The sequence below is a fragment of the Pelobates fuscus genome, chromosome 6 (assembly GCF_036172605.1).
Source record: "Pelobates fuscus isolate aPelFus1 chromosome 6, aPelFus1.pri, whole genome shotgun sequence".
NCBI classification, from domain to species: domain Eukaryota; kingdom Metazoa; phylum Chordata; class Amphibia; order Anura; family Pelobatidae; genus Pelobates; species Pelobates fuscus.
Window position 1 is genome coordinate 279,663,420 of NC_086322.1, and position 22,449 is coordinate 279,685,868.

At 39.8% G+C, this 22,449-nt stretch overlaps 1 protein-coding gene across 1 annotated transcript; it reads left to right on the forward strand.

Annotated features, from left to right (window-relative positions):
- The first annotated feature begins 265 nt into the window (after positions 1–265).
- On the forward strand, positions 266–22,335 carry ZNF281 (zinc finger protein 281). The gene is made up of 6 exons (XM_063459258.1): positions 266–604; positions 9,744–9,869; positions 14,401–14,524; positions 17,471–17,554; positions 18,772–18,890; positions 20,578–22,335. The coding sequence occupies exons 1-6, from the start codon at positions 275–277 to the stop codon at positions 22,189–22,191; spliced, it is 2,397 nt and encodes a 798-aa protein (XP_063315328.1). The 5' UTR covers positions 266–274; the 3' UTR covers positions 22,192–22,335.
- Positions 22,336–22,449: the final 114 nt, after the last annotated feature.

A 22,449-nucleotide genomic window follows, 5' to 3' on the forward strand; every position in this document is an offset into this window, starting at 1 on the left:
CCGATTCTGACCCCCCCGCGCTCTCTCTCTCAACCGCTTTCTATTGTGGACCGTTCGGGGCGTCGTGTTTCGTCGCGCTGAGGCCTGCGGCCAATGTCGGTATCGTTGGTCCTCCGGGGCCGCTGACAGCCAGAGCGCCGGGCTCGGTGACGATGTGTGAGGCAGTGAGGGAGAGCAGCTGGGCCCCGGCTCCCTTTGTATGGTAGCGGCCTCGGTCACCTCACGGAGAGGCCTTCCCCCTCCCGCCGCCGGTCCCCCACCCCCCGCACCGAGCATGGAGCCCACCTTCCCGCCCAGCATGATCATGTTCAGCCACCTGCCGCCCGTCACCAGCTTCGCCCGCCTGGGCTCCGACCTGCTCCCCCCGCCGCCCCCGCCGGCAGCCCCCTCCTCGCTCCCGGGCCCCGGCGACATGATCCTGAAGAAGGAGCCCTGCTCCCCGCCGCAGCCTGGGGACTTCCTGCACAGCCTGGCCGCCATCAAGCAGGAGAAGATGGGCGAGCACGAGCACTACCGCTTCTACGGCGGGGACAGACAGGCAGAGATCCTGGAGGTGACCGTGGGGGGCCCCGGGATCATGCCCGACCTGGGCCTCAACCGAGAGGTGAGAGATATAGGGGGGGACTAGGGGGAGAGGGAAATCCGACTGGGGCAGGCCTGGTAAACAAACATGGAGGGAGACCTACATCACCACACAACACACAAGGGGGGCTGTACAGAGCCTCACCAGCTGGGAGCCACTTGGCCTTGCCATTACCCTGGGCTGGCTTTGTGGGGGTAACATAGCTAGGTACCCCAAGCTGGAGAGCCACCGAGCATTCACTGATTCCTATTATTTTTATATTTTTTTTTGTACAGCATGGGGGTATGTTTGATAAATACAAAATGGAGGGAATGGGCAAGGCCACCTTTTTTTTTAAAAGGCCTTTGTGATCATCTGTGAGTCCATATGATGCGAGATAGATAAAATGGCCCACTGTGAATGTACCTGCAATGACCTCTGTCTTTTGTCTTTTTTTTAAATGTATTTTGTTGTGCTGTGTGTGTGTGTGTGTGTATATATAAAAATAATATATATATATATAAAAAAAATTACACTTAAATATGAATGCACCTTTTTATGTATGTAACAATAGGTATGAGTGTATATAAGGGACTTTTTTTTTCTTCTTATTGTATCAATATTTTCGAACGTTCCATTTAGATTTAAATAGATCACTTGAGTTTTGATTCACATTTCTCCACACACTCACTGAAAAGTAATGAGCTAGTGGTTTTAATAGAAATTAACCAAGTCCCCTAATGTGTGTTTTTTTTTTTTAATCTCTATAGGAACGTTTTAAATTGACAAATTGCATTCTCTGTATGTAAGGAGGATTTATTAACTTTTTTTCTAATATTTAAACAAACTGTTTTAAGTTGATGTATGCAAACTTTATATTTTTGTGCTCCAATTAAATAAATGTATCTTTTCTAGTAAAATATTTTTATAAATGTGTCAAATACAACATTTCAACCTTATATATTTACTGTTACTCATGATGTCCTAATATATTAATCTAATCTTTTGAATATAATTAGTATTTGGGCCTATCCACTGAAACCAATAATTGTGAATATACCACTTTTGAAACTAGTAGAGCAGTGTTTGTTACCCCCAATTTGTGTCTGTTTTAAATTAGCATTCCCTTGACAATGATTCCTGCTTCAACCTCTGAGGCTCATTCACTAAACACCATTTTGTAGTGTGTTGTATGACAAATTGGAAATTGTAGGAAAACCATAGCAAACTGTGACAACAGCTGAGATTTTGTTTTTCCCAAATGGATATCTTTGCATACATTTTACAGTTTTGTTTACAATTCACTAGAATTCTTTTGTTCAGTGAGTAAACACTGTTTGATAAAATATACATGATCAGTTTACACCATCCTAACACTGATGTTCTCAGCTGGAATTCAGTCATCAAAAAGGGTATGCTGCAGCCATCTTAAATAATTTTTTTCGGGTACCATTGAGATCTTAATGTTTGGCGCTTGTAGTAGACCTATTTTTAAATGTAATGTTGGCTACTCTTTTTCTACAATGTGTTTTGGGTAGTATTTAAATCTGATGTAATATACTTAGCGATAAATATTAGATTTGAAAGGGCTTTATTGATCTTTTTATCTGAAGTTTTGCTCTTTTTGCAATAATTTTTGCCTGTGCGATTTGTCATGCCATACATTTGGCAGGCACAACTTGCCTTAACACAAAAAACAGGTATGTTACTATGGTAGTCTGAAATTCTTCATTGTGGAATCTTCACTTATGGGATTAGTTGCTAGTGGGTTAGAATTTAAATGTCAACAATAGCTGAATTGGGAAAGTTAGTCCCCCCCCCAGTTCTATTTTAACTTCTATTTTAACTTCACTACAATGTGATGTTTAATGAATAAAGATCTTGTTGGTCTTCTCCATCTTAAGATAGGCTGACTTGAGATATGTAATCAGGCTTGAATGGCATTCCTATGACAGAGGAGGTGAGTGATTCACCCCATCCAGACTGTTATTCAGTCTCATATTCTTACCAATTATGTCTGGCCCATTTTTTTCTTCTTCTTCTTATTGTGACTCACACTAGGTGATATTCATTATATTGCAAGATCAGAGCAAGCCTTTTATTTTTTTATATGATTTCGATATTCCCAGAATTCTTTGCTGAGCATGCAGATTAGCACAGACCGGAATTATACTGCAAACTCCATGCTGCATTTCTGCTCGCACCCTTTGAAATGAAACACTTTTTGTACCAAAGAATGGGTTCTTGTTCAAAAGAACAAATGGCCTGAAGCTAATTATAACTGTCCTGATCAGTCCCCATAAACTAGAATGAGATGCTCCTCATTGGACTGTCATCCTGTGTGGGAAGGGTCTGCATGTGACTGCAGACATACTTGCTAAGCAATGCACCTTGGCACACGGTTCATGGTAAGGATCTTTTTATTTATATATATATGTATATATATTTTTTTTTTTCCACCCTAAACCTTACACAATGCCTAACCCTTAACTCAAATACTACTCTTGCTGTAATGGCTTCAAACTTGCCTACAAAATTATATGAATGAGACATGTAAAAACCACTTAATATTTTGTCTAATTTATTAAGCCTTCAATACCCTGTGATGGCATTTTTTCCTGTTGTATTCATATAGGTGTGTCTGTGTATATAATAATTCTGGGTGGGTATATGCAAAAGGGTGATTCTTCGAGTTAAAGGGACACTTCAGGCACACAGACCACTTCTGCCCGTTGGGTGCCAACTCCCATCACCCTTGACCCTGCAAGTGTAATTATTGCAGTTTTTATAAACTGCAATAATTGCCTTGCATGGTTAAGACCTCCTCTAGTGGCTATAAGACCACCACTAGAGGGACTTCACACAAATGTGTTTTAAACTACGCTGGACGTCCTCACGCTATGCATGAGGACCTTCAGCGTCGCCGGAATCTCAATAGGAATTAATTATTCAATGCTTTCCTATGGGGAGGTCTCATGCGCACGCGCGCAGCCATTGACGCACATGCGCATTAGGTCTCCCCCGCCTGCTGACGTTGGCGGAGAAGGAGCGTGGGCGAAGCCTGACCCAGCGCCTAGGGACATTGGTGCTGGATTCAGGTAAGTTACTGAAGGGGTTTTAACTCCTTCAGTAACATGGGATGGGGGATGGGAAGGAGAGGGACACTGCAGGATTCTGCAGTGCCTGGAAAACAGGTTTGTTATCCTGGCACTGGAGAGTCCCTTTAATTTGCATGTGCCCACCCAGAGTCACTTGCAGAAGTAAAATCACTGCAAATTTGAGATTAATATGGGAAAAGAAAGTCTTATGACTTGACTGCTGTGTGCAGATCTGTGTTTGACAATGTACTGAATGTATATGCTTGTGTGTGTGTGTGTGTGTATGTATGTATGTATGTATGTATATATATATATATATATATATATATATATATATATATAATATACATACATTGATCAGCCACAACATTAAAATCACTCACAGCTGAAGTAAATTACATTGATTATATCATTACAATTGCACCTGTATAATTAGACAGCAAGTGAACAGTCAATCCTTGAATTCAATGTGTTGGAAGCAGAAAATATAGGCAAGCGAAAAGATCTGAGGGATTTTGACAAGGGCCAAATAGTGATTGCTAGACAACTGTCAAAGCATCTCCTAAACAGCAAATCTTGTGGGATGTTCCAGGTTTGCAGTGGTTACTACCTAGCAAAAGTGATGCAAGGAAGGATAACCAGTGTCAGGGTCATAGGTGCCCAAGGCACATTGATGCATGTGGGTAGTGATGGCACAGAAGACTACGGTAGCTCAGATTACTGAAAAACTTACTGCTAGCCATGATAGAAAGGTGTTAGAACACAGTGAATCACCGTTTTCGCCACAGTTTAGATTGTCAAAGTGCCCATGATAACACTGTCCATTGCCAAAGCGCTTTCAATAGGGACGTGAGCGTCAGAACTAAACCATGGTGCAATGGAAAATTGTTGCCTGGTCTGACGAATTACTTTTTATTTTCGATCCGGTGGATGGCTGTGTGCATCATTTTACCTATGGAAGAGTTGACAGCGGGATGAACTTTGAGAAGAAGGCTGGCTTAGGCAGTGGTATGCTCTGAACAATGTTCTGCTGGGAAACCTTGGGTCCTGGTATACATGTGGATGTTACTTTGACACGTACCACCTACCTAGTGTTGCAGATCATGCACACCCCTTCATGGCAGTGGTGATCCCTTAGAGCAGTGGCCTCGTTTGGCACAATATTGTACCCTGCCCACTGCAAAGATTGTTCAGGGATGGTTTGAGGAACATAACAAAGAGTTCAAGGTGTAGGAATTGGTCTCCAAATTCCCCATATTTTAATTCGATTGTCTGTGTGATGTGCTGTAACAACAAATCCAATTCTCCACCTCGCGACTTGCAGGACTTAAAGAATATGTTGCTAATGTCTTGGTGCCAGATATCACAGGACATGTTCAGGGGTCTTGTGGAGTCCATGTCTTGATGCATCAGTGCTGTTTTGGCAGCACAGAAGGATCTACACAATACTAGGCAGGTGATTTAGTGTTGTGGCTGATTAGTGTATATTATTAGACGCATACTTCCTTAGTGCTGAAAGCCTGGTAACCTACTTTCAGAAGTGCTCCTGAGTACTTTAGTCATCGATACTGCAGCCCCTAACACACAGCATTTCAGAGACTGTATTATCCTAAACACTGCAATGTACACCTGGGATTCCTAGTCTATTCATCATCCCACCTACATCTTCTATAGTCTTTTTGCCAATTGCTATTGGATGTGTTTTCTATTTTTGTGCTAAAATTTTATTTATAGTTTTTAAGATTTGAATCCAAGTGGTTGAAAGGCTAAGCCAAAGTTTATCGAGACTAGGGGCTTTTTTAGGATGCAACTTGGCACTGCATATATTACAATTTGGATTATATAAATAACATGGCTGCAGCTTAGTTCTGTCCATCAACATACAGTTTGAAGAGAAGAAAAAAAAAACAAGAATTAAATGTTTGCTTACTACAGATAAAGGCTTTATCACAGAGGTCAACTGATCAACATCAGTGTGTAACTTACACAACTTTATTTGAGAATTTGTTAAGGAGTAATACATTTGTTGAATTCTTGTTTCAAACCTTGCATGATGTGATGATTGCATTCCAGTAGAGTGAGTGTGAGTAGAATAGTATTGGATGGTACCAAATGGTTCCTCCAAATCATGACCGTTTACTTTGCTTTTAGTCTATCTTGATATTATATTTCATTTCTCCAGCCAGACACAGCTGTGGACTGTGTGGAAAATAGATGTCTTAGCTAAAGCAGACTGAGAGAGTGGTGAGTTCTTCTGTTGTCTGATCTCCTCCTGTTCTCCCACCCGCATCCAAAATTAGTATTTCATAAAGTAAAAATGTTTTATGAAATGCTCACATTGACTTTTGGAATTTCTCTAAAAAATTCCAACCCAGTCAAAAGATATACTAAGACAAACTAGGGACTACTTCATATTTTCCCTACACTTGACAAAAGGCAGTGCTACCTTTTTGTCAACTACTCAGCCCTTGGCTGAGGGGAATAAGGCTCTGTCTATAGAGGGTTTCGCAGGATCTTCTGTTGTACTCTTGTGTTTGACTAGAGTACAATGCTGACATCAGCAAAGGAACAGCAGGAAGGAGATAGCGGTAGCCGAAAGGGAAAAGTTAAAGTAAGTAAAAACTCACCTTTTCTTGCACACCTTGGCCACAACCGGGCCAACATACCAGTCACCCGTGGGAAATTAAAACCATTTTAGCTAGCAGTTTTGGTGTATAGATCATGCCTCTGTAGTCATACTGCTCAATTCTCTTTCATCTATTAGTTAAATCACTATTGTTTGTTTATGCAGACCTAACCACACCTCCCCTGGCTGTAATTGACACAGCCTGCATATGGGGGGAAGTAAATTTTTTTAATTTAGACGTTAACTTGCTTTAAAAGTTTCTATCGCCTACTCTGTAAATTCAACTTTAATCACACATAGTTCTCTGCGGTGCAGAAGGCTATTAATAGTGGGGCAGACACAATTCTAAATTAAACCTAACTAGCAGTAAAGGAAGTGTAAACACTAGATCTCACTTTACAGGAAGTATTTAGGAAAGCTGTCCACTTTACATGCAGGCAGGTGTGATTAGAGCTCTATAAACGAAATGATTTAACTCCTAAATGGCAGAGAATTGAGCAGTGAGACTGCAGGGGCATGATCTACACACCAAAACTGCTTCATTAAGCTAATGTTTTGGTGACTATAAGAATACCTTTAAAGAGATTATCCCTCCAGCTAGTCTTGCTATGATCTGGGACTTACTCCCAATTAATATGTTTGTATCCATAAAATCTGTTTGCATTGCTATAATACTGTTATTCCTCATTCTCCATCATATATGAATGCTCTTTTCTGTTGTCATGTAGCACTCCATTCACAAGTTCAGCGTAGTTGAAGACTAGTTCCTGCTCACTATGTAGTGCCTGAGCATCTGTCCTCACCAGTCTCAGTTTATTGGTCATTGTGATGATAGCAGACAGTCTGGGAATGGGAAATCAAGCCTAGAGTGAAATGTAGGGCCATAATATGGTGCAGGGGGTTACTTAAAATGAGGGACAAAGAAGGCAGGAGGGATTGTTGGATAAACGTTATAAAGGAGAGTGTGAGATGACTCGCATATTTTATAATTAATCATGCTGCTTACGTGAAGTAGTTTATGCAATTATACCTTTTTGTTTGGGCTTAGTGTGAGACACGTACGTCATGTTTTTGATGACCCTGCCTGCTGGAATTCTTTCACTTTTATGAGGATTCCATGATCACGCTTTGATGTAACCAGGAAGTAGTCTGCAGCTAAATCTCAGCTGTTTTCACTGGAGGCTTGGAAGATTTTAAAAAGTTGTATGTGTCAGTTTTTATTGATATACGTAGTTACATTATGCAACAGCCTTAATTACTCCCAAGTATTTTACCTCCTGCCAGTAGGTGTACTACCCATATATGTGATTGCTGTAAACTCTTTGCTGCGTGAGCAAATATGAAAAATACCAGAATAGGCTGCAAACTGGGTGTAAAGTGGTTGTGCTCTAAATGTTAAAAATATACAATAAACACACAAAACGTGTAAAGCACTTCTGTATACTGAAATGCTTTAAGTATTAATTGCCTATCCCTTCCGGCTTATTTGATAAATCCCCTTGGTAACACCTCTCAGCTGTCAGGGAGCCAAAACTGTTACCTGCCTCACTCGCTTTGAATTGCACTTCGAAGCGGAAGTGAGTTCTTCTACAGGAAGCCTTTTTGACAGATCCCATTGATGGCTGTGCATGCATCAGTTGTCCCAGTGCTTCAGAGAAGGATTAGAGTTGCAGTGAGAAGATTCATCTGGTGCTACAGTAAAGCAGAGTTTAATTCATTTTAACCCTTTCGTTGCTGTAATGGGTGCATCCTTTAAGGATCTTATCATCTGAAGTACATTTGTTACTTAGTTTTTTTTGTTTGTTTTTTTAAACATTTTTTGGAGGGGGTTGTGGAAGGGGGGGTAACTTATTTTTGATAATTACACATTAGAAAGTAGGAACAGCTTTTGGCAAGGTTCATTTCAGTGGGTGTATACAAAGAAATAACGGAATGCCACAATGAAAATAAAGTTTAGTGCTGCTTTAATTTCTGATATTCAGGTAATGTCCATGGAAGTACGATTCATTGTTTCCAAAACTGTTGCAGCTAAATTTTATTTATTTCAAAATTTTGCACCGTTGGCATTGCACAAACCAGTTTAGGCAAAAACATTTTTCTCAGGTGCATTGCGTTTTGTGAATAATATGATTGCACAGTTGTTCTCAACTTCTGCTAATGTATAGGTGTACTGGGACTATACTATTATGGCATTTGATCCATAGATATCTAAGAGTCGAAGAGAAGCTTGAGCATTAGTCTTGAAGCCGGTCATGCAATGTCATGGCAGTAGTGCAATATTTTGTTAATTTTAACTTCCAATATTACTTTAGTAGCAGGAGATTTTTTTTTTGCCTTCCTAAATAGTTTGTCACTTGCCTCTCTCTCTTCGTAGATATAGCTAAAGCAGGCTTTCCCCTTGTGCATTTAATATTTGAATTCTCCCCAAAGATGATCAGATTTATTACTGCTAATGTGGAAAGGGAAGTTCAACTTTTGCAATATTTATAAAGGGGGGTATCCAGGTAAGAGATACGTTTTAGAAAACATAAAAAAAAAAAAAAAAAAACACAGTATGGCTCCTTACCATAGAGTGGTGTGCACCACAACAGCTCCTTATACAGGTAATGATCATTTTGGGATTCTTGGAGTGGTTTGACAAAAATGCATGCCAGCGCTACACAGTAAAACTAACAGATACTGTTATGGCAAATGTACATAAAACGGCTGCAGGTGAAGTTGAGAACTTATTTAATAGTTTTTGCATTTTATTGCTTGTGAATGAAATTTACAGCTAACAATCTGACAATGCCCGTTTGAACGTTGTTCTATCTGGCTTGCATGAGAGAATGCATCCTGCACTGTCATGTCTAAAATACTCAAGTATCAGACAAGTCTTCATCTAGTGGCAGTAAGAGAATGACTCCCGACATCATGGAAACTTTTATTTTTACTACTGGCTTTTTTAATGCAAACATGACTTTGTTTGTAAGCCGAGAATTTGTAATTTTGCTTTCATTCAAAATGAAATACTAGGGGTCCAGGCACTCCTTGGTTCAAGACTAAAGTGCCTGTCTTGAACCAAGGAGTGCCTGGACCCCTATTAGTCTACTAATGTTTGGAAATCTGGTGTTTGATTCTGGCTCAGCAAGCACCCTGGCTCAGATTTCGGGGAGTGAGTGCAGTTCCCCATATACTAGTCAAAATGAAATACTGTCATGTTGCCGAGTCAGAGAAACACAATTCGTAATGTTGCGGCTTCGAGGATTTATTGGCACTGCAAAGCTTTGAAAAAAGACCAAATATACATTGGCAGTGCAGTAGACGGCATATTCATTTGTAGAATAAATGCACTATCACTGAATTTCACTGTGCAAAGAAATTTGTAGCTGTGTTTTTAAACAGTGTCCTGTATCATTTTCCCAAATGTTAGTGTCATTCATATTCTAAACCTTAACCTCCAAATATCTTCTCACAGCTGTTAATAAGGACTGAAAAAAATGGCTACGATCCAAAACAGAGTCCATCCATGAAGAAGACCAGGAGGCCAAACTCAGAAGCTCAGGAAGCAAAATCCAAACGCAGGCGGAGTGACTCCTCTAAAGTAAGAGCCACATTGCGCTCGTGTGAGCTTCAGAGTTCACTTTCCCATAGTTTAACCTAGAGACTTGCTTGGCTTTCTGGACCGATCTTTAACCATACTTAAAAGAACACTCCTACCCCCATAATGCTGTAAGCTCATCTAAATTAACTTAAGTTATGGGGGTGGAAGTGTCCCTTTGTTATTGATATAATCCAATGTTAATATTCCTGTAATCTTATGTAAGTTTTAATAAACTTCAAAGGTCTGCATTAATGGATTACTTCAAGCACCATGACCACTTCAGTGAGTAGAAGTGGTAATCGTGCAGGCACCGTCTGACGTTTCAGTATGATCTGCTGCACTTACAGAGAGGTATGCAATTTTCCTGCCTGGGGTGTAACTCCACTTTCAGGAGCGTCAATCAGCACAAAACAAGAGTTCTAGGCTGGCCAATGTCTGTTTTGTGCCTATTCTATGTACTGAAGGTCAGTTATTGGCTGAACAGAGTGTAAGCTAATATTCTTGGCAACTGCCTAACACCTTGTGGAATTAAAGCCCTCACTAAAGACTGCCAATAAACAGGGGGGAAAATTGGTGTGGGTCTTAAATTATACTCCTTATTAAATCTTAATAAAAATAAATCTCCAAATTTCCATATTCAGAAAACTTCTCTTTTTTATCAATAGTCCAATATTACAAGTTGAAAGGTAAGATTATTTGTATTTTATTTTTTATACACCCAAAATCCTGCAGAAGCTGGATACCCCATTATCGGGAAATGGTGCCAGGGTATTCCTGCCACTACAACAGGCTGCAGTGATTACGATGCTTGCAAAACCCTTCTATTGTAGCCACCGGTCTGCTGGCTCGTCAATCCCATTAAAAACGAATGCAACCCAAGTACAATTAAAACAAATAGGCGAAGCCCAGGCCCAGACTGGCCATCGGGCAAACCGGGCCGGGCAAATGCCTGGTGGGCCGCGATGGCATGGGCTGAGGCCGGCAGGAAAGATCAAGAGATCTCCCCTGCCGGCCCATGCAGGGCAGTACCAGCCCCAAGATGGAGTTTTGTCCCATCAATGGCCGGTCAAGCTCGCGAGCTCCGAGATTATCAGAGTGTTGCCGGACCACCAGATATCTACATGCTCCCTCTCTCCCCTGCAAAGTTATAAAATCGAGTAAATGGGATTTTTTTTTTAAATTTAATAAAATATTAATTTAAGCCCATATCTAATCAATATATATATATATATATATACATACACACACACACACTGCACCCCCTGCGTGGCAATGGTGGTGACATTACATTTTCCCTTTATGGCAACGCCCCTCCTAGTGGGCTGCACTGCCTTTAATTGCCTGGGCTGAAATTTTGTCCCAGTACGGCCCGGACGAAGCCTATTATAAATACACTCTGTCGTCATTGTCCATTGCTCATCTATATAATGTGAGACCTCGCACTTCATCCAGCATCTGTCAATAAACTCTTAAAGAGATTACTCACTGCATCTTATTGTAGTGGTTGAAGTGTTGCAAAACTGTCCCTTCTTATTTGCATTTGTGTTCCTTAAATGATTTCCCATTTTCTTGATTTTCATATAAATGTCTGGTGTCTAAACTCTACCCACTGAATCGATAGAGAATTCAGTTTGTCAGTTTTTTCACTTGCTGGCTCTGTGCTGTGTGGGCACAATCTGCCTGTCTCAATGTACTCACACACTGTGCGCTAAGATCCTGCAAATGAAAGAGGCTTACTTGAAGAACAGTGCATGCTCACATGTACAAGTAATTGGGTGTGTGAATGGAGAAGCTATTACTTATGTCATCAATGGTTAGGAGCCAGTTTGATATATCTTTTTAAATTCCGTAAAAAAAAAAAAAAAGCCTACATTCAGATTGCAAAGTGCTTTGAGTTTAAAAAAACTTGAAACCGGGGCAGCAAAACAACAAAATTGCACTAGCATAATTCTCTGAGCATATAAACACAAAAAATTTCAAATTCCAAATCCAGTAATAGAACAAAAAAAATAGAAATAACGCAAGCGCTCAATATCAACAGTTGGTTTAATCAGCACAAAAAAAGGGAACAGACGGAGGGAAAGGTCACACCAAACACCCAACATGAAACCTCCTGTGGATTTTGAGTGCTTGCAGTTGAGTTGTTTCTATTTTTTATTTGTGCTTTTGAGTTGATCCATGTTGTTGAAAACCTGGCAGCTAATTATCTTATTTTATTTTTATTTTTCAATCAAGGTAGAACATGTTCTCTGGTATTCATCCAGTCTGTTAAATATTTTGTCCCAATAGGGATATGCAATGTCAAATAATGTAACAGCCTTCATATTGGAACAGCCTTCATATTGTAACATGCCTTAACATGCGTCAAGGCAGAATATAGAAGTAAATCTGCACAAACACTTGTTTCCTACAAGTTAAACCCACAAATTAATTTAGGAGAAAAGTGGATTTTTTTGCCACTTAAAGCAGCTGTCACTGTCTGAGTATTTCATTCTTTATTAAATTCTCATCTTGAAATTACAATAAAATTGCAATGCAATCAAAAGGTTTAAGACAAAATAGGGAGCCACGTTGTCTTATGGTCCAAGCCTAAATTGACAGAACTTGACAAATGGTGGAGCATCAGCCTTCATGTTTTGCCACTTGCCACAAGAATCCCTTTCACTTTATCTGGGTAAATAGTCTATCGATGGTCTATGGATGGTCTCTCTTGGGTTTCCCCTCAGATCTGTGTTTTACTTTTGTGTACTAGTGAGAGCACCACATTGGTAGATGAAGATTAAGGAAATAAAGATGGTGGGATGCCTGCAAGGAAGAATTTAGGTGTCTATATTTAGCTTCAGCTTTTCCCCTTGGCTGCAGAAATACAAGCGGACATGTCACCCTTGGGTGTCTGTACAAAATATGCAAACACTCCTAAAGATGACATAAATGGGTTCAAAACAATATCCAATAATTTTATATACACACATTTTATTTATTTATATATGTATAGTAAGTTTTGATGAGTAACGTATCCTGACACAGATTTTAAGTTTCTAACCTTTCAGTGTTTTGCTGTTAGGCAATGCAATGAAAAGCTGCCTTGTGATAACAATATGTACTTTGTTTTAAGGTGAAAGTAACACGAATTCCTATTTAGAAGATGGGGAGGTTTCTCCCATTTTTGTTAATGGAAACCTATAACAAGTAATACAATTAATCTTCTATTTTGAGGGCCTTTCAATTGCTGGAAATCTCCAGAATCTGAGGTTTGCGAGACCTCGGCTAATCCTCATACTGCTCATACATCAGTGCACTTTTTTCTCTCATTTCTAATCTAAATACATTTGAAAGAAATAGGTTTGTGCTAATAAGTTTTTGGACTGAATTTGGTGTCCTGTTACTTTATATTATGTTTTTTTTATTTTTTTATTAGAAGAACAGTTTATACTCGCCTTCCCAAAGGTATAACATTACTTGGTGGCTGGTGAAGGCATATTTACCCCACCCAGCCTATTTATATCACAGTAATTTGTAAATGTCCTACCCCCAAAATGTATTTAAATTAAATATACGGTATTTGCCTTTCTTATTGATATATATATATATATATATGTAATATAATATAATTAAAGTGCTGTTCTAAAGACAACAAAACATGCAGATAATTAAGGTCAACCTAAGGCAAGTTTACATTTAATCTATGATCTCCAACATTGTATATATTTAATATAGTTCATCCTTCCAAACGTTTGCATCATCTTGAGATGCTTTGGCCTATGGACACTATATTTGTAGTATTTAAACCACAATGCAGGGGAAATGCAAATAAAAGCTAGTCATGCACACACGTTTCAGGATCAAACAGCTGTAGTGGCTCTGATGTGCTGTGGGTGGTCCGTACCAGCTATATTAAAGGGACACTCAAAGCACTATAAACATGTCAGCCTGCTGTAGTGGTATGATGCTAGTATGCCCCCAACCTTCCGAGTGATTTAAGACAAACCGTGGTGCCTTCAGGACAAAGTCCAAACCAAAAACCAGCAGTCTGTATTGATTAGAGTGACCCTTTAATGAGTCCAGAGGAATTAAAGACGTTCAGAGGCCAATTGGAACTTCACGATTAAACCGATGTATGCTTTAACTTAATTGAGGTTTTAGACCTCAATAACTATTTGTAAACACTCAAGCTTTTTTTTTTTTCTTCTCTAGCCAATAAGCAGATCTTAGGCAGGTTAAATATAATTGTAAATCTTTGAAAGTGGTCTGTATTGAACTTGAATATTTTGTTTACGATGAGCAGATCTCACTCTTGTCCTCATTTGTTTCACAATAAGCAAAACAAATGTGGGAAGCTTATTATTCACTCTTATATTGATGCTGAATGTTGGTTCTTCTAAATTAGTATTTCCTCTTATTTATTTATTTTTTTTAGTGAAGACTTTGTAATAACGTTACACATGTGTAGCCTAATGCTTGATATGTACTAACGTTGCAATATATAGTAGCTTGTGTCTAATGTTAACCTTTTTTTTTTTTTTTCTTCTAGTCTCTAGGTGGTGATTGTGAAGCTGCTAATTTATCTCCTAATCAGAAACCTCATATATGTGAACACTGCAATTCTGCTTTTAGGAGTTCCTATCATCTGCGTAGGCATGTGCTGATACATACAGGTATGTCAATATCGCAAATCTTTATATTCAGTAGTAAAACCTATGCAATCTTTAACACGAGAGCTTATAATGAGGTATAGTCCGCTTAAAGGATCACTATAGTGTCGGGAAAACAAAGCGGTTTTCCTGACACTATAGTGCCCTGAGGGTGCCCTCAGAGTCCCCCTCCCGTGGCGCTGAAGGGGTTAAAACCCCTTCAGTTACTTACCTTAATCCAGCACCGGACTCCCTCGGCGCTGGTGACCTCTCCTCCCCGCCTATGGACACTCTGCGCGATGGATGCATAATATGCTTCCAGCGTCGCAGATGCGCCTCTAGTGGCTGTCCGGAAGACAGCCACTAGAGGCTGGCTTAACCCCAAATGTAAACATAGCAGCTTCACTAAAACTGCTGTTTGCACCCGAAGGGTTAAAACCTGAGGGACCTGGCACCCAGACCACTTCATTGAGTTGAAGTGGCTGGGGGGGACTATAGTGTCCCTTTAAGAGTGAAAGAAGAGCCTCTTTATGTCAATGCTTTAACGGAGTCTGTACATTGCACTTGTAAAAGTATAAATAAAAAATTCTTTCCATCTAGTTTGTATATTTGTACACTAATGTAGCTGTAGAACGGATGCTCGCGCACTCCACTGCACTTTGTCTTCTTTTTATAAATGTGCTTGCTCCCATAATGCAAAGTGCATCATTTTGCTGACACACCAAGTATTTTACAATGTAAACATCTGAATAAAGCACGTGTGCGTTTAATTGTTCAGCAACTGAACTTTGACGAGATCTGGTACTTGCACATAGAAATAAAATGGAATTTCCGGATTTGCAAGAAATTTTACCTTTATGATTACATTTTGCATAGCAAGTGTCCTTCTGTTGAAGCGAAGCAAATTAAATTTAAGTATCTTTAAAATAAAACTCCAAGCACCATAACCACTACAGCCCGCTGCAGTGATTATGGTGCCAGGAATGTTCTTGGTGCCATTTTAGTGTGGTTTGACAACTTGATGGATCCTGTTGAGTGGCCACAACACCTGTATCTGGTCTTTTATCTCCATGTCTTGTGGGAGCGGTGTTTGAAGTACTCCTTTAAAAATAAACATTTAAGAGTTTCTAACTCCTATTTAGTTATAAGAGTTTATTGAATATCGAATGTAACAAAAGCAACATTTTGGTGCATGGCAATAACCACATGCATTATTCAAAGTAACTAGCAAGTGGCAGTATTTTTGTTTCAATGTAGAGAACACAAGTAATTGCGTATTCTTCCAAAAGGAACTGAGATTCCATTTTAACTTGTTAAAACATCTTCATTTAAATTATTCAGACATTAAAATGAGGTGTAAATAGTAGCAAATAGAGCACCGCTTCCCTATTCAAAGAATCTGTTAAAACATTGCTCATCAGCTCTTACAGAAGTACTGGAAACGTTTATTCCAAAACTGAAAGGTATAGTTTTATGGTATTCCATTTTTCATTGGTGTATGTTAACAGGTAAAAAAAATAACCAGCTTTTCTTCAAGACTTACATAGGCTCATGCACAGTATAATGCTTCAGTGGTAAGATGGCCTTTTTTACAGCTCATTATGCTATATCTTGGCAGTTGGCTGACCTCAAAGACCATTGACACAGCAACTGGTGCAAACAAACCTCCTAAAGAAGTAAGGATCAGATTAACTAGAACATAATGAAAAAGAAACATCCAGCATTTGGAGGGGTGGGGGGGGGTGGGAATCATGACATTGAGAAAAAAAGTATATTGAACACACACAAACTGCTTTAATGGGATTTTAAATCTAAGCACCATTGTGCTGTAGTGGTTATGGTACCAGCAGTACCTTGTGCTGTCCCTTGAAAATAAGTCAGACTGTTTGCAAAGTGACAGCTGACACTTTCAGCCAATGCATTATGTCCAAATAGGGAGAGAACTTTTAGCATTGTCACAGAAGACTGAAAAGACCGAAGGTCCCAGAGGTACCCAGGGAAGTGTTAGACCAGGCCTGTCCAACCTGCGGCCCCCCAGATGTTGCTGAACTACAACTCCCATGATTCTTTCAATTAAACAGATAGCCAGGGAATCATGGGAGTTGTAGTTCAGCAACATCTGGGGGGCCACAGGTTGGACAGCCCTGTGTTAGACCATTTGAAAATGTTTTGACTTCTTACCATGGGAGAGCTCGAGATAACAACTTATTTTACCTTAGCCATTATAGTAGACCCCTGAAATAATTCAGTGTTAAGCAACTCACAAAAGATGAAAATGGGTGCTGGGTGCTCCATTCACCATTACCTTTGCAGTTATGTCTGGTATTATGGAATACCAGTATGGGATTTGTACTAAATAAGCTTGGGATCTACATTCTGGTGAGAATGTTATACAGTATATCCTAATTAGGCAACTTGCTTACAATTCTTCACCGTGCTTTTGTAACCAGTTATTCCCAAGAGAGATTCTTTTTTTTTTTTTTTTTTTTTATAAATTGGATAGTGATAATTTATGCCTTTTTGTAGTTTTTCATAGTTTCAAGTCCACTAGACACACCACTAGTGTTGTGAACAAACTTGGGAATATGGGGCCATGATAAATAAAGGCCAGTTTGTTTTCAGAGCTAGGACTTGTAGATTTAGTAGCAGAGCAGAGAACCATTTATTACAGACATTCTCACTTTAAAGGTTCAGCATTTTCTACCAAGCCATAAATTGATTAGTCATGGATTAATCTGTTGCCCGGGAATTTAATCCTCAAAGTAGTGCCAATAAAACTTTTTTTTTTTTCTTCAAAATAGTTATTGCACCATAGTATACTTCGTTTGCACATTACATTGGTACACCTCCGGCATTGTTAATTTACAACCTGTCATCGAATTTCACAACATGGCAAAACGCAAATCTAGACATTTCGAAGTGCTTCAGGTTCCGTTTTTACATCAAAATCTATTTTCTCTTTTCCATCAGGTGAAAGACCTTTTCAATGCAGCCAGTGCAACATGAGTTTCATTCAGAAGTATTTGCTGCAACGGCACGAAAAAATTCACAGCGGTATGTATTCATCATCATTCCCATTTTGCTTACTAAATAAAAGATAAAACAACTTTCCATTATTTGAGTTTAGAATGCTTAAGCCATCATTTGTCTTCCTTCCAGTGGAAAAATGTGCCACACAGAGTCATAAAAATGGAACTTTTATCTTTTAATAGCTGTGTTAATTATAGGTTCTGCTCCACTTACCCTGCTGAAAATAACTAAATATAGCTTTGGGAGCATCAGCTCCATTACTTTGAAATATGCAAATCGTTCACAGAAATTATTTAAAGCAGCTTTCCTTGGCTGCTTAACCCCTTAAGGACCAAACTTCTGGAATAAAAGGGAATCATGACATGTCACACATGTCATGTTTTCTTAAAGGGTTAAAGGGACACTATAGGCACCCAGACCACTTTATCTCATTGGCGTGGTCTGTGTGCAGTGTAAAACATGCAGTGTTAGAGAAACTACCAGAGGCACTTTCTGGAGCCTCGTAGAGGCTTTCCTATGGGGAAGGCCTTATGCGCTAACCATGCATGAGCATTGGTTCCCCCAAATCAGATTATGTCAGTGGACTCAGACCATGACCATGGTATCAGGTGAGTGAGTAAAGGGTTATTTGAAGGTCTGTGGAACAAGTTAGTGTTTGGAATAAGTCTTTGTTTTCCTTTAACCACACATTTATCTTAACCCCTTAAGGACACATGACATGTGTGACATGTCATGATTCCCTTTTATTCCAGAAGTTTGGTCCTTAAGGGGTTAAAGAACATGCAATTAAAAAGGGTCCTCTGAATGTTTCTCGTTTTGAAGCATATTTATTCCCTTGTTTGCGCAATCGGCTTCTGCAGTGCTGGTCTCTTCATTCAGTGTTTGTGGCACGGCTTTGTCGTCTTTAAGGAAGTGAGAAGCGCTTGTCTAAGTGCCTCTTATTTTCCTGAGAAGCATTGGCACAGGAGTGCTTTTATTGTGAAAAGTACAAATACAATATAGTATTCATCTTTCCTATTGGAAGAGGGAAATGTGTTGGTGTAGATCATCTGTGGTGGTTTTCATTGCATGTTTGGTTTTTAAATAACCAATGCCTCCTTTACTTGGATACACTGAGATTAACTTTAATCTTTGACATGGTCTAGATGTTTTAATCAACATAAATTCTTAGTGAGTGTATATTTTCATTCTGTGTACATGATTGTCTAGTGGAATTCTCTTAATTGTAAATACTTTTATAGGGGAAAAGCCTTTTAACTGTGATCAGTGTAACATGAAGTTTATCCAGAAGTACCACATGGAGCGACACAAGCGAACACACAGTGGAGAAAAGCCATATAAATGTGATACATGTCAGCAGGTAAACAAATTATCTCCTTTACAGCCTTGGAATCATTCAATTAGAAAAAAAAAAATGTGATCGAATTTGGCACATACCTTACACAAACATACGTTCTATAAGTACTTCACAAACAAAACCAGTCCCTTGTTTACATAGACCCTAAGCATGTTGCCTAGTTCCTATTAGACTGTTTCTTTTCACAAACCTAATGTCTTTCTCTCCCTTTCGCCTGCTGGGACGTGGGGAGCAGCACCCTGGCTACTTGCAACGAGGGGACTATGGTCACTGTCACTTTGAGATAAAATGGATAATCGTTGATGATACTGGAATATAATTTCTGCATTATAATTTCAGTACAGGGTACTGACGTTTGAGTGCTAGAGAACCCTGTTTTTTTTGTTTTGTTTTTTTAACCGCTTTATCGAAGTGTGATTGAGTTTATTTGGGATGACATGAACAAGTAGTTGCATAATTCAGCCATATAGCAGTTGTTTGTAATATTTAAATTATTAGGTTTTAATGTAAACATGCAGTTTTTTTTTTTTTTTTTTTTGTTAGGATGCAGGTTCTACCTCACCCACTGAGATGGATTACGTTTATACAAATATGCATGCATCAAATAGCTTCAGTACCTCATTCATAGGTTTTATACACAGTTGCTTATACCGTTTATTTTCCCCTCAATTCATCATTGAGTTATCCTAGCATGCTTTCTAATTGAAACACCGCTTAAATGGTTATTAGGTTGCTTAAATGCATCCTATGGTTTGGCACGAGCAGCTTTATAACCCTAGCATCAATAATTGAGTGAATTTTTTTAATACTCCATATTGTTATTAAAGACAGGCAGTGTTACAAAAAAAAAAGAGCAGTACATATAACGACAACAGAAGAGTGTTGCATTGTCAGGTCATCATAAAGAAAAGTATTAAAGGGACACTATAGTGTCAGGAAAACCGCTTGGTTTTCCTGACACTATAGTACCATGAGGGTGCCCCCACCCTCTGGGTCCCCCTCCCGCGGCGCTGAAGGGGTTAAAACCCCATCAGCTACTCACCCTTTTCCTCCGCCTGGCTCCCTTACCCCCCTCCCCCTCCCCCGCCGATGTCAGCATCCTTGTCTCACGTCACCGGAGCCGAATGCGCATGCGTGGCACTGCCGCGCGCGCATTCAAAGTGTCCGTTGGAAAGCATTTTTTAATGCTTTCCTATGGACGCTCTGCGTCATTGAGGCATAATATGCCTCAATCATTGCCGATGCGCCTCTAGTGGCTGTCCGCAAGACAGCCACTAGAGGCTGGCTTAACCCCAGATGTAAACATAGCAGTTTCTTCTCTAAAGAATTATCTGTATAGATTAAACCCCCTGGTATTGGAATTATCACTCAAATCTGTGCCTCCTGATACACGATTATTCAATGCTTTCCTATGGGGGTTTTGGCGACGCTGGAGGTCCTCACATAGCATGAGGACGTCCAGCGTCGTTTAAAACACTTTTCATGTTCTAAGAACACGGAAGTCCCTCTAGTGGCTATCTGATAGAATTGTGTCCCTTTAAGAATTGTCAGACCGTCCTCTCCTCATTGTAGTCACCTCCTGCAGGTCAGTGGGAAAAATTTCTAAAATACAAGCATAATCTGCAGAAAATGCTAAACACTGTTTGAGATTTTAATTTTAATCGTGTTTTTTTTCTCTTTCTCTAAACAGTTCTTCTCAAGAACCGATAGGCTGCTGAAGCACAAAAGAACATGTGGTGAATCTATCAACAAAGGATCGATGGAGCCTGGGTCTTCAAACCCTAATATGGATAATTTGTCGGGTAACTTTGACTTATCTCAGGGAAACTCCAATTTTTCTGGGCGTAAGAAAGGCAAGTCCAGAAATGGCTCAGCACACAAGGACCAGAAGCCTGGGAACAAACATAATGAGCCTAACATGGCATCGAGTCTCAACATGCAGAATTACTCGGTGGACCTTCCACTTGTGTCTTCTCTCGGCGGTTCATCTGATGCTGGTATGGATGGCATGGACACCAAGGTGCCAAAATTGGTTTTTAAGAAGGTAAACCGGAAGCATGCAGATAAAAATGATCTCTCTCTGGATCATCAATCCAACATGGGAATGCAGAAGCTATCGGAGAAGACAAATAGCTCACTTGATATGGTGGGAAGTACTAATGTAGACACAATGAGCCTCCTTCAGAGCTCAAGTAACAAAGGCCATAACAGTAGCAATTATGACGATGCCATGCAGTTCCTGAAGAAAAGAAGATATTTGCAGGCTGCTAACAGCAACAATGCTTACGCAGTCAATGTAGGGCACATGGTGACACAACAGTCTGTCATTCAGTCAGCGGTCTCCAGTGTTATGGATGGGGAGAACCCATTGACTCTTATAGATTCCCAGTCACTGAATGTCGATTTAAAGAACTGTCATGACAAAACGGTCATTCCGGACGAGGTCCTCCAAAGTATCTTGGATCACTACACTCATAAATCAGTGGTGCACCCTGATGTTCCTTTTAACCTTTCTGACCACCATATAGAGATGCATACAGCAGGAGACGGCAATGATCTAGTGCAAGAGGAAAACGTCTGCTCAGACTCTCAATCTACGTCAGGCGATAAAACCAATATGTTCCAGGAGTACTCGAAGTACCTACAGCAAGCTTTGGAAAGAACAAGCCATACATCAACTTTCCCACTGGGACCCAGTTTTCAGTTTGTAAGCCTTTCTTCGTCTCTCACGAACCCTTCTTTTTTCTCTGAAAAACAAATTTACACTACATCTCCTCTTGAGTGTGGATTTAATCAGTCTTTAAGTTCAGTATTGCCTTCCACTATGCCAAAGTCACATTTTGGCATGGTATTAGGCCCCCAAACAGGCTTTTCATTGTCCTTGGAGGCAACACATCAGCAGCTGACTCCATCTCAAGAGCTGACTGACCAAATTGACCCACAAAAGACCTTAGACTCCTCTAACTACCAGATATCATCTCAGGAATTGAACGGGCAGAAAGATCAGCAAAAGAACCTAGAATCTTCAGGCTTTCACCTTCAACCTCAGGAGTTGGCCAATCAGTTGGAACAGCAAAAAGACAACAGACCACAACAGATAGAGAACTTTGCACAAGCATTTGGTTCTCAGTTCAAATCTGGCAACAGGGTGCCAATTTCATTTAACACTACCACTGACGGGGGGGTGGATCACAGGTTAAGGACTTCAACATCAGATTTCTCAGGTTTCTCCAATTTGCTATCTGATGTTAGTGAAGCAGGTAGCACAAGAGTCAAGACTTCAACTAGTCAAAGTTTCAGGTGAGGCTATGAGTTTATCCAGGCTTCAGAAGTTGAGGAGGAAAAAAAAAAAAACATGGTGTATTTTTATTTTGAGAACACTGCCAATAGAATGTTACTACACAATCGTAATAAGAGTAATGTAACCTATGCCCTGTCAATGCAAAGTATTTTTTGTTTTATGGGGGGTCTTTTATTTTTGGGGGGGAGGGGTTGGGTTTCCATTATAAAAATGTGCTGTGATAGTTCAGCTTGTATGTAATTTTAGTCAAATTAGCGATTA

Bases quoted from the DNA above. Each gene is read 5' to 3' on its own strand.
- ZNF281 (XM_063459258.1), top strand. From the start codon at position 275: ATGGAGCCCACCTTCCCGCCCAGCATGATCATGTTCAGCCACCTGCCG. The intron at 17,555-18,771 runs GTATGTATTCAT...ATACTTTTATAG, and splicing joins GCACGAAAAAATTCACAGCG to GGGAAAAGCCTTTTAACTGT. The intron at 18,891-20,577 runs GTAAACAAATTA...TTCTCTAAACAG, and splicing joins AATGTGATACATGTCAGCAG to TTCTTCTCAAGAACCGATAG.